The sequence below is a fragment of the Xenopus tropicalis genome, chromosome 3, assembly GCF_000004195.4.
Source record: "Xenopus tropicalis strain Nigerian chromosome 3, UCB_Xtro_10.0, whole genome shotgun sequence".
NCBI lineage: Eukaryota > Metazoa > Chordata > Amphibia > Anura > Pipidae > Xenopus > Xenopus tropicalis.
In genome coordinates, this window is record NC_030679.2 from 74,835,903 (window position 1) to 74,849,470 (window position 13,568).

A 13,568-nucleotide genomic window follows, 5' to 3' on the forward strand; every position below is an offset into this window, starting at 1 on the left:
CAAGTCAACAGCAGTTAAAATGTTTGTACTCACCATTTGATGCCGTGAAATCTATAGCAACTGTGAAGTTGATTTGGGTTCTGGAGAAAAATGAATACATTAGAGTATTGTAAATTTAACCTGATCTTTTCCATGTGACAAATATATCTTGAGGTAAGGTAACATAACACTGTATCATAAGCACCTGATTTACAGTTTAGAAATATGTCTACTTTGTCTGTAAAACATTTGCCAGAAATCATACATGGTGACACTAAAAGTCTTTTAAAAATCTCTAAACAACAATTTAAATTACATCTGCAACAGAAATATTAAGGAATCAACACAAAGTAACATGCATTAGATGTTCTGTTATTAGCAACCATATACAGATATTGGCAGAAACTTTTATTCATCTATGGTGATGAGACAAAACTACAATGTAGGATGTCACCCCATCCCTACAATGCAAATGCCATAAGAAAAAAGTGCTAGGGAAATATTTTGTGAAGTTTAGATTATTACTGCAATTAAAATATACAAATATATATAATTACAAAATTTCCATTGCCGTTTTGTGGTAGAAGAACATGGGTTCTTACAAAGAAAGATGGGGATATAGGAAAAAATTTGCAATTCATTCCATTTACAACTAAATAAGAAATGTGTAGTGATGTAGTGATGTGAGCGAATCTGTCCCGTTTCACTTTCCCGAAAAATTTGTGAAACAACAGGACAATTTGTGAAACCGCAAAAAATCTACGAAACGCATTTATCGCCCAACTTTTTTGTCACCCGCATCTTTTTTTGATGTGAAAACGCATTTATCGCCCAACTTTTTTGTCACCCGCATCTTTTCTTGATGTGAAACAAATTTTTGCAATTTGATGCGAACGCAACTTTTTTTGATGCACAACAAATTTGTGAATTTTCACTGAAGTTTCACAAAACAATTCGCCACTCATACTTCTGCTGCTCAGGAATTGCCAGTGTTAAGTGTGCTCTTACCCAACTGGCATAGATCTAGACTTAAGACTCTCTGAAATTTTCTCGTTATAGATTTCTTATTACAGATTATTATGTGTTTCTAGGCATCTTTTGACATTGAAATTCTAAAAAAACTGCTGCATCCGAACCAGTCTGCATAAACATAATGAAAAGTTAGAACTTTGGAAAAGTATGATTTGAAGTACTGGTGTCTCAATATAAGTGATAGCAAATGGAGTAACAGCTGAGGTAGCTCTCATTTTAAAATTTTACCAAACAGAGATTGTGACATAGATAGTCGCTCAATTTTCTCAATAGTTATGCTCAAATTAATTGTTTGATCTCTCACGTTTAAGACAAGAAGCATCTCTTCTGAAGCTTTTTTGAACTATAAAAACTATCACTATATTTTAATTGCTTTGGTTACTGGATTTATTCCAACATGCTGCGTTTGTACTGTCCTGGGGGGGGGGAGATGTGTAATTATCTTTGTTTGGTTTTGGAGTAAGTTCTATACCCCAAACAGCAATCACAAGATATGTGGTGGTCTCACCAATCAAAGCATGCGAGAAATTGAAGTTTATTAATGATTGGTGAAATAATTAACTTGCGAGCTTTGATTGGTGAAGCCACCTTTAAATATCTTGTGATTGCTGTTACATCTTTGCCTATGATTGTCTGTGAACATGAAACGCGTAAGGCAGTACTCTAAAAGAGCTACTTTTTAATCAAGAATTCTGCCTGAAGATTTGCTCTTCAACAAAATTATGACACAGGAAGGGTTAAACAGACCCATTCCTAACTATGAGCTATTACGTGCATTTAAATTGCTTTAAGGTCACCCATTCAGCTACAGCACTGAAACAAATGAGGGCATGCATTTGAATGCATGTCAGTTTAAACTGGCTTTTTGCACAGTAAAATTCTTGATAAATAAAAACATTATCGTTGCTATTCATCTTGCAATAACATTTCAGGCCTAACACAATACAGCATGCGAGTGATGATGATGATTATTTTTTTGGTTGAATATATTATATATATTCGGGAAAATCCTATTGCTGCTATGAACCCATGTGCTATCTCTGAAGGTCACAGCACATTTTTAAAATCTGATCACGAACAAATCCTGCTAAATAACAAAGTGCTTTTTTTTAAACAAGTTGTAAGGCTGGAATGTTGATGGAAGACAATTACGCATTATTAATATACAGAAATCAGGTATTTTTTTTATAGACAGCTAAAAGAGCCATGCCAGTATTACACACATGCATGCAGGAGGCCTCATGTTCAACAATACTATGCAACCATACTGCACTTTTAATGAAAAGAAAAAAATATATACTGATTAAAAAATGTCACCACACCCATTCTATTATTTAAGATAAATTTCAAAAGCTACTTTACAATATATGTAAAAAGCAATATCTGTATCCTCTTTAAAGTGTCAGCATCAGTTTAAGCAAAAACCTTATCTTACAATATAAAGGGCACTCCAACACATCAGTTATGACAAACACACATACTCTTTTGTAAATGACAAGACAGCCCCTTCAGACCCTTCACTCCTAATATTATTACAATAATATTGACTCACACTCATGATAAATTTGCAAGGGGGTATTTGATCCCCTTGTTGTTCTTTGGTTACATTTTATGGCTGTATCAGCACTAAAAAGTCTGTCAAGAAATGTCAAGCTTTCATGTAATACAGAATGCAACCTAAAACAGCACATGGCACATTTGGATACTCATATACAAACGGTTCTTGCTTAGGTGACAAGTGGTTAAAAAGATTTAAAAAAAAAAAAAAAAGATTATAGGAATGATTGTATCCTTTTAATCAGAATTTAGTTATTAAGTGAAAATGCCATTATTCTTAAGGGCAAATTTGCTAAAATAGGTACCCAGAAGAGCACCCAGACATATTGTAGCCTGGATTGCTACTGGACACTGCAAGGTTGCAACCTTTTCTATGAAAAATTACCAGTGGTTCTCTAAGAGTCTTCAAGGGCTAATTAGTTGTAGGGGGGATTCTGGCCATGACCTGGCAGAACGGAGAAAGGTCGCTGTGACGGGGATGGCAATAAGTAATCAGCCTGTAAGTGAATGTTTTCGAGCAGATGAAACACTGTATGTGTGGCAACCCTGTTCAGCATGATTAAGCATGGTACCACATTTAAAACTTACTGACACTATATAGACCAGGGGGCTCAAACTCAATTTACCTGGGGGCCGCAGGAGGCAAAGTCAGGATGAGGCTGGGCCGCATAAGGGATTTCACAAAAAATTGGCATTCAAGGGATAATGCAAGGCACGGCGGGCGGGAGCTGCTGATTGTGGAAATGACGTTATGCCATCATAACAGTTATTATGGGAAGACGTTCTGTGTGCACAATTAGCTCCTAAGCAGCTAATTGTGCACACAGAACGTCTTCCCATAATAACTGTTATGATGGCATAACGTCATTTCCGCAATCAGCAGCTCCCGCCCGCCGTGCCTTGCATTATCCCTTGAATCGCAATAAAAATCGCGATCCATTCATTGCTTTTGAGAAGGCGTTGGTGCGGGCCACAAAATATTGTACCGAGGGCCGCAAATGGCCCGCGGGCCGCGAGTTTGAGACCCCTGATATAGACTATATAGTAGGGTGTAATAATTGCTAAAGAATAAATTCTGTGTGTGCAGATTCACCCACAGGCCCTTCTAACTGATGGATTCTGTTCTCAAGCTAGCCTTAGTTATGTCAGCTATGGCCTTGAAGACAGAACCACCTATTTGGCAAAGACCTTGTTTTTTGTACTGTGAACAGATATTTCTATCTACGCACACTGGTAAATTGTAAACGCCTATGCTCATACATTTCTTATGACATATGCTACTATGTCACAAAGTCTATATAAACCCTGTGCTGTCTTTGTTCTGTAATTTAGACTCTTGGCTTTTTTCAGAACCCACATACGTGGCACATAAATCTTACCTATTTACCGCAATTGACTTTCAGTATCTGAATTTTCCATAACATCATTCTTTGTGTTAAAGGAACAGTAACATCAAAAAATTAAAGTGTTTTAAAGTATTTAAAATATAATGTGCTGTTGCTCTGCAAAAAACTGGTGTTTTTGCTACAGAAAAGCTACTATATAAATAAGCTGCTGAGTAGCCATGGGGGCAGCCATTCAAGCTGGAAAAAAGGAGAAAAGGCACAGGTTACATAGCAGATAACTAGTAGATAAGCCCCATATAATGGGGGTTTATCAGTTATCTGCTAAGTAACCTGTGCCTTTTCTCCTTTGAATGGCTGCCCCCATGGCTACTCAGCAGCTTACTTATATAAACTATAGTAGTCTTTCTGAGGCAAACAAACAAGTTGTAGCAATGCAGGGCAACAGTACATTATATTGTAATTACTTTTATACACTTTCATTTTTTGGTGTTACTGTTCCTTTAAAGGTTAAAAAGTTTTCTTTGTGTTAAAAGTATTTGTTTCAAAGGTTTACCTAAAGTAAATACCACATTGAATTTCTTTTAGATTGCCCCATATAACACAAATATGAAACTCACAAAAATGCTAGTGGGGAAAAACTAAAATATTTTGATCTTCAGATGTTAATAACTAGCATAATATATTTCAGGATATTATACTTTAAATATATGCTGTTTGCAAACAAACATTTAATGAATCCCTATTATAAAAACTGTGTTTTATCTGGGTATCAGAAAGCTTTAAACTTCAATTTAAGAGCTGCAGTTAATATTACCTTGGGTCAGTCCTCTATTTTGTTCATCAAATATGTTCTTATGCACTTTATACAGAAAACTGCAGCCAAGGGACTTTAGCAGCTGGCAGTTTAATTGCAATTCACTCTTACATACTATTTGTCCTCCTCTCACAGTTAGATCTCTGCTGGGTATGTTAGCTTGGCATGTAGGTCATAACAGAGATGGTGATGTTCATTATAGCTGAATGATAAAGGCATCTGTAATTAATATTTTATGAAAATACCTACTTTATTTTTGGGATGGGAATTAAAGCAGACGAGAGAGAAAACTGATGATCACATAAACACTAATAGCTATGAAGTGTTAGTAGTTGTAGTTTGAAGCTATTTTGATGGGAACATTTGTATTTCTTTCTAGAGGCAATCAAAAAAAGACAAATTCCAACAAAATTGCATTATATTTATTACAGTCCAGATTATTATTCCCAATGTGATTTAGTCTTGGTTTCCCTTCATGTCAAATGATAATGAGCAAATAAATGTCTTTTTATGTGGAAGGTTATATGAATCTTACTCTACAGTGACACAGAAGAAGGAAAGACTATTGATGCTTTCCATTGGCAAATACCTAACTTTTACTCATTCTGATGAAACAACTTAAGTTAATATAAACACCACCTAGGTATGAATCTCTTGTGATGTCACTACAACAGTTCTTATGGCAACATGACCTTACAATATATTTATTTCACAAACAGTTTATTCTCAATGAGATAGTTACATAGTTACATAGTTGCATAGTTACATAGGGTTGAAAAAAGACCAGTGTCCATCAAGTTCAACCCATCCAAGTAAACCCAGCACACTTAACCCACACCTACCAATCTATACACTCACATACATACACTATATATAGAACCACTAGTACTAACTGTAGATATTAGTATCACAATAGCCTTGGATATTCTGATTGATCAAGAACTCATCCAGGCCCCTCTTAAAGGCATTAACAGAATCTGCCATTACCACATCACTAGGAAGGGCATTCCATAACCTCACTGCCCTCACCGTGAAAAACCACCTACGCTGCTTCAAATGGAAGCTCCTTTCCTCTAATCTAAATGGGTGACCTCTGGTGCGCTGATTGTTTTTATGGGAAAAAAGAACATCCCCCAACTGCCTATAATCCCCTCTAATGTACTTGTACAGAGTAATCATGTCCCCTCGCAAGCGCCTCTTTTCCAGAGAGAACAACCCCAACCTCGACAGTCTCATCTCATAGTTTAAATCTTCCATCCCCTTAACCAATTTAGTTGCACGTCTCTGCACTTTCTCCAGCTCATTAATATCCTTCTTAAGGACTGGAGCCCAGAACTGCACTGCATACTCAAGGTGAGGCCTTACCAGGGACCTATAAAGGGGTAAAATTATGTTCTCATCCCTTGAGTCAATGCCCTTTTTTATACAAGACAGCACTTTATTTGCTTTAGTAGCCACAGAATGACACTGCCTGGCATTAGACAACTTGTTATCAACAAAAACCCCTAGATCCTTCTCCATTAAGGAAACCCCCAACACACTCCCATTCAGTAGATAGTTTGCGTTTATATTATTCCTACCAAAGTGCATAACTTTGCACTTATCAACATTGAACCTCATTTTCCAGTTTGCTGCCCAGTTATCTAATTTTGTCAAATCGCTTTGCAAAGCGGCAGCATCCTGCATGGAACTTATAGTTTTGCACAATTTAGTGTCATCAGCAAAAATAGAAACAGTACTGTCTATGCCCACCTCCAGGTCATTAATAAACAAGTTAAAAAGCAAAGGCCCCAGGACTGACCCCTGCGGTACTCCACTAACCACATTGGTCCAATTAGAAAATGTTCCATTTACAACCACTCTTTGTACTCTATCCTTCAGCCAGTTCTCTATCCAATTACAAATATTATGTTCTAGGCCAATATTCCTTAATTTGATCATTAACCTTCTGTGAGGTACTGTATCAAACGCTTTAGCAAAGTCCAAGTAGATGACATCAACTGCCATTCCAGCATCAAGGTTCCTGCTCACCTCCTCATAAAAGGCGACTAAATTAGTCTGGCAAGATCTGTTACGCATAAAACCATGCTGGCACAAACTAATAGTATTGTGAACTGCAATGTATTCAAGTACCCTATCCCTTATTACCCCTTCCAAAAGTTTTCCTACTACTGATGTCAGACTAACAGGCCTATAGTTTTCAGGCTGAGAACGGGATCCCTTTTTAAATAACGGCACCACATTAGCAATCCGCCAGTCTCTTGGCACCATGCCAGACCTCAATGAATCCTGAAAAATTAAGTGAAGAGGTTTGGCAATCACAGCGCTCAGCTCATTTAATACCCTGGGATGAATCCCATCCGGCCCTGGACCTTTGTTTACCTTTACATGTTCAAGTCTCTTTTGAATTTCCTCCCGAGTGACCCATGTGCCAGTAGCTAAATTACTAGAACTGGGCATATTACAAGGGAAGCCTTCATTATCTGGCTCCTCAGATGTATAGACAGATGAAAAATAAGAGTTCAAAATTTCAGCTTTTTCCCCGTTCTCATCAACCAACTTACCCCCCCATGATAATAAAGTTCCCACCCCTTCTTGCTTCATTTTTTTACTATTCACATAATTAAAAAATAATTTAGGATTCTTTTTACTCCTAGCTGCAATATCCCTTTCCATTTCTATTTTAGCTTGCTTGATAGCTTTTTTGCATGCTTTATTTGCTTCCTTGTACCTGATGAAAGTTTCTGCTGTCCCAGCTAACTTGAATGCCCTAAAAGCACGTTTTTTCTTACCAACCTCGACCCTAACACTTTTATTCAGCCATAAAGGTTTTGCTTTGCGCTGCCTCTCCTTGCTTACAAGGGGGATATACTGTTGTGTATACCTACAAAGCAATGTTTTAAAGATGTTCCATTTTCCTTCTGTGTCTAACCCCATGAAAAGGCTTTCCCAGTTGACACATTGCAGAGATGCCCTTATACTGGCAAAGTCTGCACGTCTAAAATTGAGCGTATTAGTTACTCCCTTATAGAGCTGTCTCTGCAGCATTATCTCAAAGGAGACCATGTTGTGATCACTGTTCCCCAAATGCTCACCCACACAAATGTTAGAGATGAGTTCATTATTATTAGATATTACCAGGTCCAAAATAGCGTCATTCCTAGTGGGTTCTTGAACTGCCTGAAATAAAAAGTTGTCATTTAGCATATTTACAAACCTACTAGCTTTTTCTGACTTAGCCACCCCATTACTCCAGTCAATGTCCGGATAATTAAAGTCCCCCATAACAACAACTTGACCTAGTTTTGAAGCCTCCTCCATTTGCAACAATAGTTGGGCCTCATCCCCTTCATCTATACGGGGTGGTTTATAGCATACACCAATGATCATTTTCTTTGTGACCTTCAGCCCTACAGAAATTTCTACCCAAAGAGATTCGACGTTTTCATTGGTAATGTCTTTATTACATGGCTTTAAGTCTGACTTTACGTAAAGACAAACCCCTCCACCCTTTTTAATCTCTCTGTCCCTCCTAAAAAGTGTATAACCATTTAAATTCGCAGCCCAGTCGCATTTATCATCCCACCAGGTCTCAGTGATACCTATTAAATCATAATTTTCAATACATGCAATAGCTTGCAGCTCCCCTAATTTACCCGACAAGCTACGCGCATTAGCCAGCATGCAGCGGAGATTTTTACTTCTCCCTCTGATGTTTACATTAGCTAAGGGAGAATTAGAGCTAAGGCAATTATGAGACTGCTTTCCTTGTAACGGAAGCTCCTTATTTGATAAACTATATGCCCCCCTCACTCCTCCCCCACAACCCTTTGCTAGTCCCCCTACCCCGTCTACACTAATTTTCCCATGGAATTCTAGCTCACCCCCCCCCCCCTTGTCTAGTTTAAACACTCCTCCAACCTCTTAACCATTCTCTCCCCTAGCACAGCAGACCCCCTTCCATTGAGGTGCAATCCGTCAGGGCTGTATAGATTGTACCCCAAGGAAAAGTCAGCCCAGTGCTCTAGGATAAGTGTGTATCAATAATAATAATGTGTTAATACAGAGGTGCCCTATATTGTCCCACTGTGCTACACACAGCACAGCTATAGTGCATGGGCATCAAGGCCAACTATGTCCTAAACAACATATATGGTGTCTGCCATATTTATAAAGATTGTGCCAGCAATAAAGTTAATAAAAAATATATTTCAACCAAGTACCCAATTGCACTCTCCCATTCCCTAGCTATCTCAAATGCTGTGGTGAGGGTGATAAATTGCTGCCAATCTCTGCCAAAAGTTGTTCTTCATAGACACATCTGCAGTCACAGCATATGCACAACCATCATATAAAACAAGATTATGTAACCATTGGTTATAGGAATGTCAAAATTTGCCCAGTACAGTGGCAAATAAAAAAAAATCACATCAGACAGAGTCCTGCCTGACTCATGTTTTGCTTTTTTTTTTAAAAAAAAAAAAGCTCTCTCAAAGGTGCGTCAGGTGCTTCTGTGGCTAAGCTCTGAAAATTAAAAACAGTGTACTACACATGATATTTTAAATGTCTTAATTTGTTCTTTGATCTCAGATGTAACTGTTCCAAAATGTCTATTTTTTTCAAATAATTCTGACAAGCAGTATGCTTGCTGTGAGATTAGTATGGGCTTAAAATTGCATTTCTACTGGAAAACAAAAGGGTGTATGATGCACAGTAGTGGTGTACATTGAAAGTATGCTATCCAATTAACAACCTTAAATCTTACTGTTATGTTCCTCCTACAGGATTCTATAGCTGAATATACTATAATCCATTCTCTCTGGTTGCAAAAACTTGTAAATTATTATTTTTACTTTTTAATACAGGCATAAGATTCCTAATCCAGAAAACCATAATTTAAAAAGCTCCAGATTATGAAATTCCCCCTCCCATAGAGTCCATGTTAAGTAAATAATTAAAATCTTTTCAAATTATTTCTCTGTAAAGAAAAAACATTGGAAATAATAGTATCCAATAAATAGCTAGCTTTTGCTTTGTCTGAGCACAGAAAGTAATCTAGCAAATCAGGACTATTACTTACCCTCCTTTGATATAGTCTAGGAATGATACTTCTGTCTCAACTAAAAAGGAAAGTAAGGTAACCTAAAAGCAAAGAAAAACACTGTAAGGCTTCTGCAGTAAAAAGCATTATTCTCTATATTACTGCACTCTGAATGCATAGAATTTCTATTCCAAGGATGCTTGGGTCACTCTTGTAGATAAAGTGACAAACAAGGAAGAGATTATTTGCCAAAGCATGGAACACAATTCTTATCCAGCGAAAAAAGACACACTAAACTGTTGCTCCGTCTATAGATGTAGTGCCATTATTTAATGCCGAGTACAGATTATATTCTGTTTAGTATGGCATAGATGAACTAAATCAAGCCATCAATTTATCCATTACTGCTTTGCAGAAAATGCAGCTGCTATAAACCTTATTATTATTAATGCTTAAAATGAGTTGTTAGAAAGTACAAGACCAAAGAATTACAGTCTAACTATATAAATAAATGCTGATTAAACTGTAGAATTCATTCCTTACACAAAGTATGTAGGACCAATACATTGGACCAATATATTGGCACAGTAACTGTGCTTTAAATATCCCCCTCTCTTATTAGCTGTCAGCACACAAGTGGAACAGAGGTAAATGACATCTTGCAATCTGTCATTTACTACATAACCTTGATTACTGGCATCCAATATCTTGAGACTTGTGGAATTAATTCTTGTTGTTAGTAGTCCTAGAAGAACATTTTGAAATGATATACAAAACAAATGGGAAATAGGAGTTTTCTCTGCACAATTTAAAGCTAGAATTGTATAAGTTTCTGATACTGTGTTAAATGATGATCCTCCCTAGTAAATCCTTTTACATTTCTTAATAAAACGTTAACATTAAAAAAAGAGCAATCTGATTTTCTTCTTTGTAAGAAAAACTGATTCATCTGAGACAATAATATGCAAACCACAAGAACATTTGAATTGGCTTATGGTATATACAGTACAGTATACAGTATATAAGTGACCAAAGCATGGGTTAAATTGGGTATTCCACTTGCTCAAAAGCAAATCTATATTGGTCTACAGATCCTTTGCAAACCCAGATTCAATTCTGGAGAGAGATTCATCTCATAGATACTAAAATGGCTAAAGAGGTAGGCAGGGCAGAATGCTGTTTTTTTTTTTTAAGCAAATTGATTTGTGCAAATTGCATTGCTATTTTGCTACAATGCCTTGTCACGTGCCAGTGATTTTGCTGATTAGACTGAATGTTGATGTAGCGCTCAACAGGTTTCTATATAAATAAAGGGTATTTAGAGTAAGCGCTACAAAAGTAATTTATTATTGATTTGTGGACTAGGTACTTAAACATATATGTGTTATTTTTCATTATGCTGCATTTGAATCTTCACAAATATGCAAGCGGTAAATTGGTGCATTTAACTAGTTAGTTAATTCATAAGCAAATACAATACTGTTAAACAAGGAAATTATAATTTAGTTAAACCACAAGAATTTTAATGTGTGTCTCAACATTGCTGTCATCCACTATACTGTATGTGCTCTGTACATTTGATCTTCAGTATAAATGTTTTTTACATGGTTTACAATGAAAATATAATTGGTTAAACTGCAGGAGACTTGCTAGCAACACTAATAAACGGATGTAAAAATGTTAAATTAAGGTCATGAAACAAAAAACTCCACTTTGTACATATCATTTTACACCAGACTTTCACACCAGAAATGACAAGTAAAACATCATCACCTGAATTTGTTCACTGACTTCAATAGACTATGCAGTGTCAAGGGTGGTGTAAAATAATGGCATAGTCTGGCAGCAAATACATTACTGATCTTTATAAATATGCCTGTTTGTTCTTTGGAATCAATAATTGCAGTAGTGCCATTAAATCACTTCTAAGAAGCACTACTTTATGATACACCAATTAATACTAGTATTTACAGTGCTTTTCTTACCATAAAATATTGTACGTGCCATTATAACATTGCTCTTCAATCAGCTCATTGCTTTTATTGCAGATGTAGGTTTTGAGCTGTGCATGGCAATTTACTAAAGCCTACCAATGCAATATTAAGGTTGTGTAGTCAGTAGTGTATTTCAGGGCACTAGTAATGGTGAGTGAAATAAAAATACAGCAGAAGAGAATTATAGAAATACAATTTCTCCAATGTAGTAGGACTATTTTTTATTTTTTGATCATTTGGAATATTCCACGCAGCTATAATTTAAGCTTTGGTCCCCTTGGCTTAGTACAAGGTTAAGTTCTCTTTTTAAAATGCCAAAAGGCATTGATTAATGTCTCATATCATTAGAACACTTACCTGACTGTCAGTAAAGTGTTACTAAATGTGACAAAATCCAAACTGCCCCTCATACAAATTCAATTACATATGCCCCTAATTTTTATATTTGTGCTATGTAATAAAAACAGACCCTTCAGATCTACAATAGATGGATGTCTTGCAGCCAGCCTCACTTGAAGAACTATTGTTTTCAATATATAGCTGATGTGTTCTCTCTCCGGTTTTACATTTATTAAAGGGAATGAAAAAGTCCACACAAGCACTGTATACTGCTAATCCCTTGACATGGCTAAACATGCTCCATAATTCCCTGTTGTCAAGGAAGCTGGATTTGCATTTCTTAGAGCGCTTACAGTTTTTCTTTCTTCTCTCAAAATGACTCTTTTGCTTAAAAACATTACCCTAAAACTGCAGCCAGAGGGAAATACTTTTAGATGGTTTAGCTTGTGGACTCTTTTCCACTAAAATACATAAAATTATCCAATTAGAAAGCCGAAAGTTACAGCCTGAGCAAGCATTAGCAAAGTAGTCCCTGCTGGAAAATACTGCTTGTGTTGTAAAACTGAGAGTTCCACTTCAGCAATATAACCATGCAATAGTTCTTACTGTGATGGCTCGGTATGTTCAGCTCATTGCAAGTAATTAGCTTGCTGTATGGTTTGCCATGCTTTCATACCTTATTCAGCAATTGGTGTCTAGTGTCCTAGCATTTTTCAAAAAACATTTTGTCAGATTTACCAAATCAAGTGTGGTTTGAAATATTATAAAAATGTGTTTATTCTTTCTGCCTCTAGACTTTTTTAACTGCTGGCACCAGTTACAAAAAAACAATAGGGTTCAAAGTGCAAAACATTGTTGCAAACCACTACATTATGCATGTTGTTTCAATTACTATTGCATCTTGCACTCCCATAAAGGAGCAAATGTGTTTAGCACCTTTGTGTATGTGTGGGCAGTTTTGAATATATCAGGCATGGAAGATGGCTTGCACACAGGCGGCCCCCCACTCTCCTAGTTCATGCAGAAAATCCAAAACTTTTAATGGGGCACACCTTAGGAACTCCCCCAGGTATGAATTGCAATATGTACAAAAAAAAGAACAGTTAAAGAAATGGGAAAACCATTCACTACTCAACCAAACTACATATAATAGCAATAAATGTGTAATACCACAAACTCATATTATTCCAATCACCTGCCATATTTCTATTGTAAAAGATGGATGAACAAATTAACCTATGCATTCTCTTGGAATGCATTCCCAAATTATAATTTCACTATAGGTAAACAGCCATAAAAACTTAATATGCATTCAGTATAGTTGAACCATATACACTATAACTTACAATAATAATCACCTTTTCATTTATATCCCCCTTTAAAATGTAGCATGTCACAATCATGGCATTGTGGCAAATTTTGTTCAGAACAAAGGTCTGCAGGTTCCAGCACAAGCTTAAACTCAG

The 13,568-nt window shown here is 36.5% G+C and overlaps 1 protein-coding gene across 1 annotated transcript in view; it reads right to left on the bottom strand.

Annotated features, from left to right (window-relative positions):
- Window positions 1-13,568, bottom strand: part of cpne8 (copine VIII) — a 189,503-nt gene that overhangs the window by 20,114 nt on the left and 155,821 nt on the right. Inside the window, exons 13-14 of the mRNA XM_002932194.5 lie at window positions 9,809-9,870; window positions 34-80 (exon numbers count right to left, since the gene is read on the bottom strand). Coding sequence (XP_002932240.2) covers window positions 34-80; window positions 9,809-9,870 — 109 coding nt within the window. The remainder of the gene's footprint in view (window positions 1-33; window positions 81-9,808; window positions 9,871-13,568) is intronic.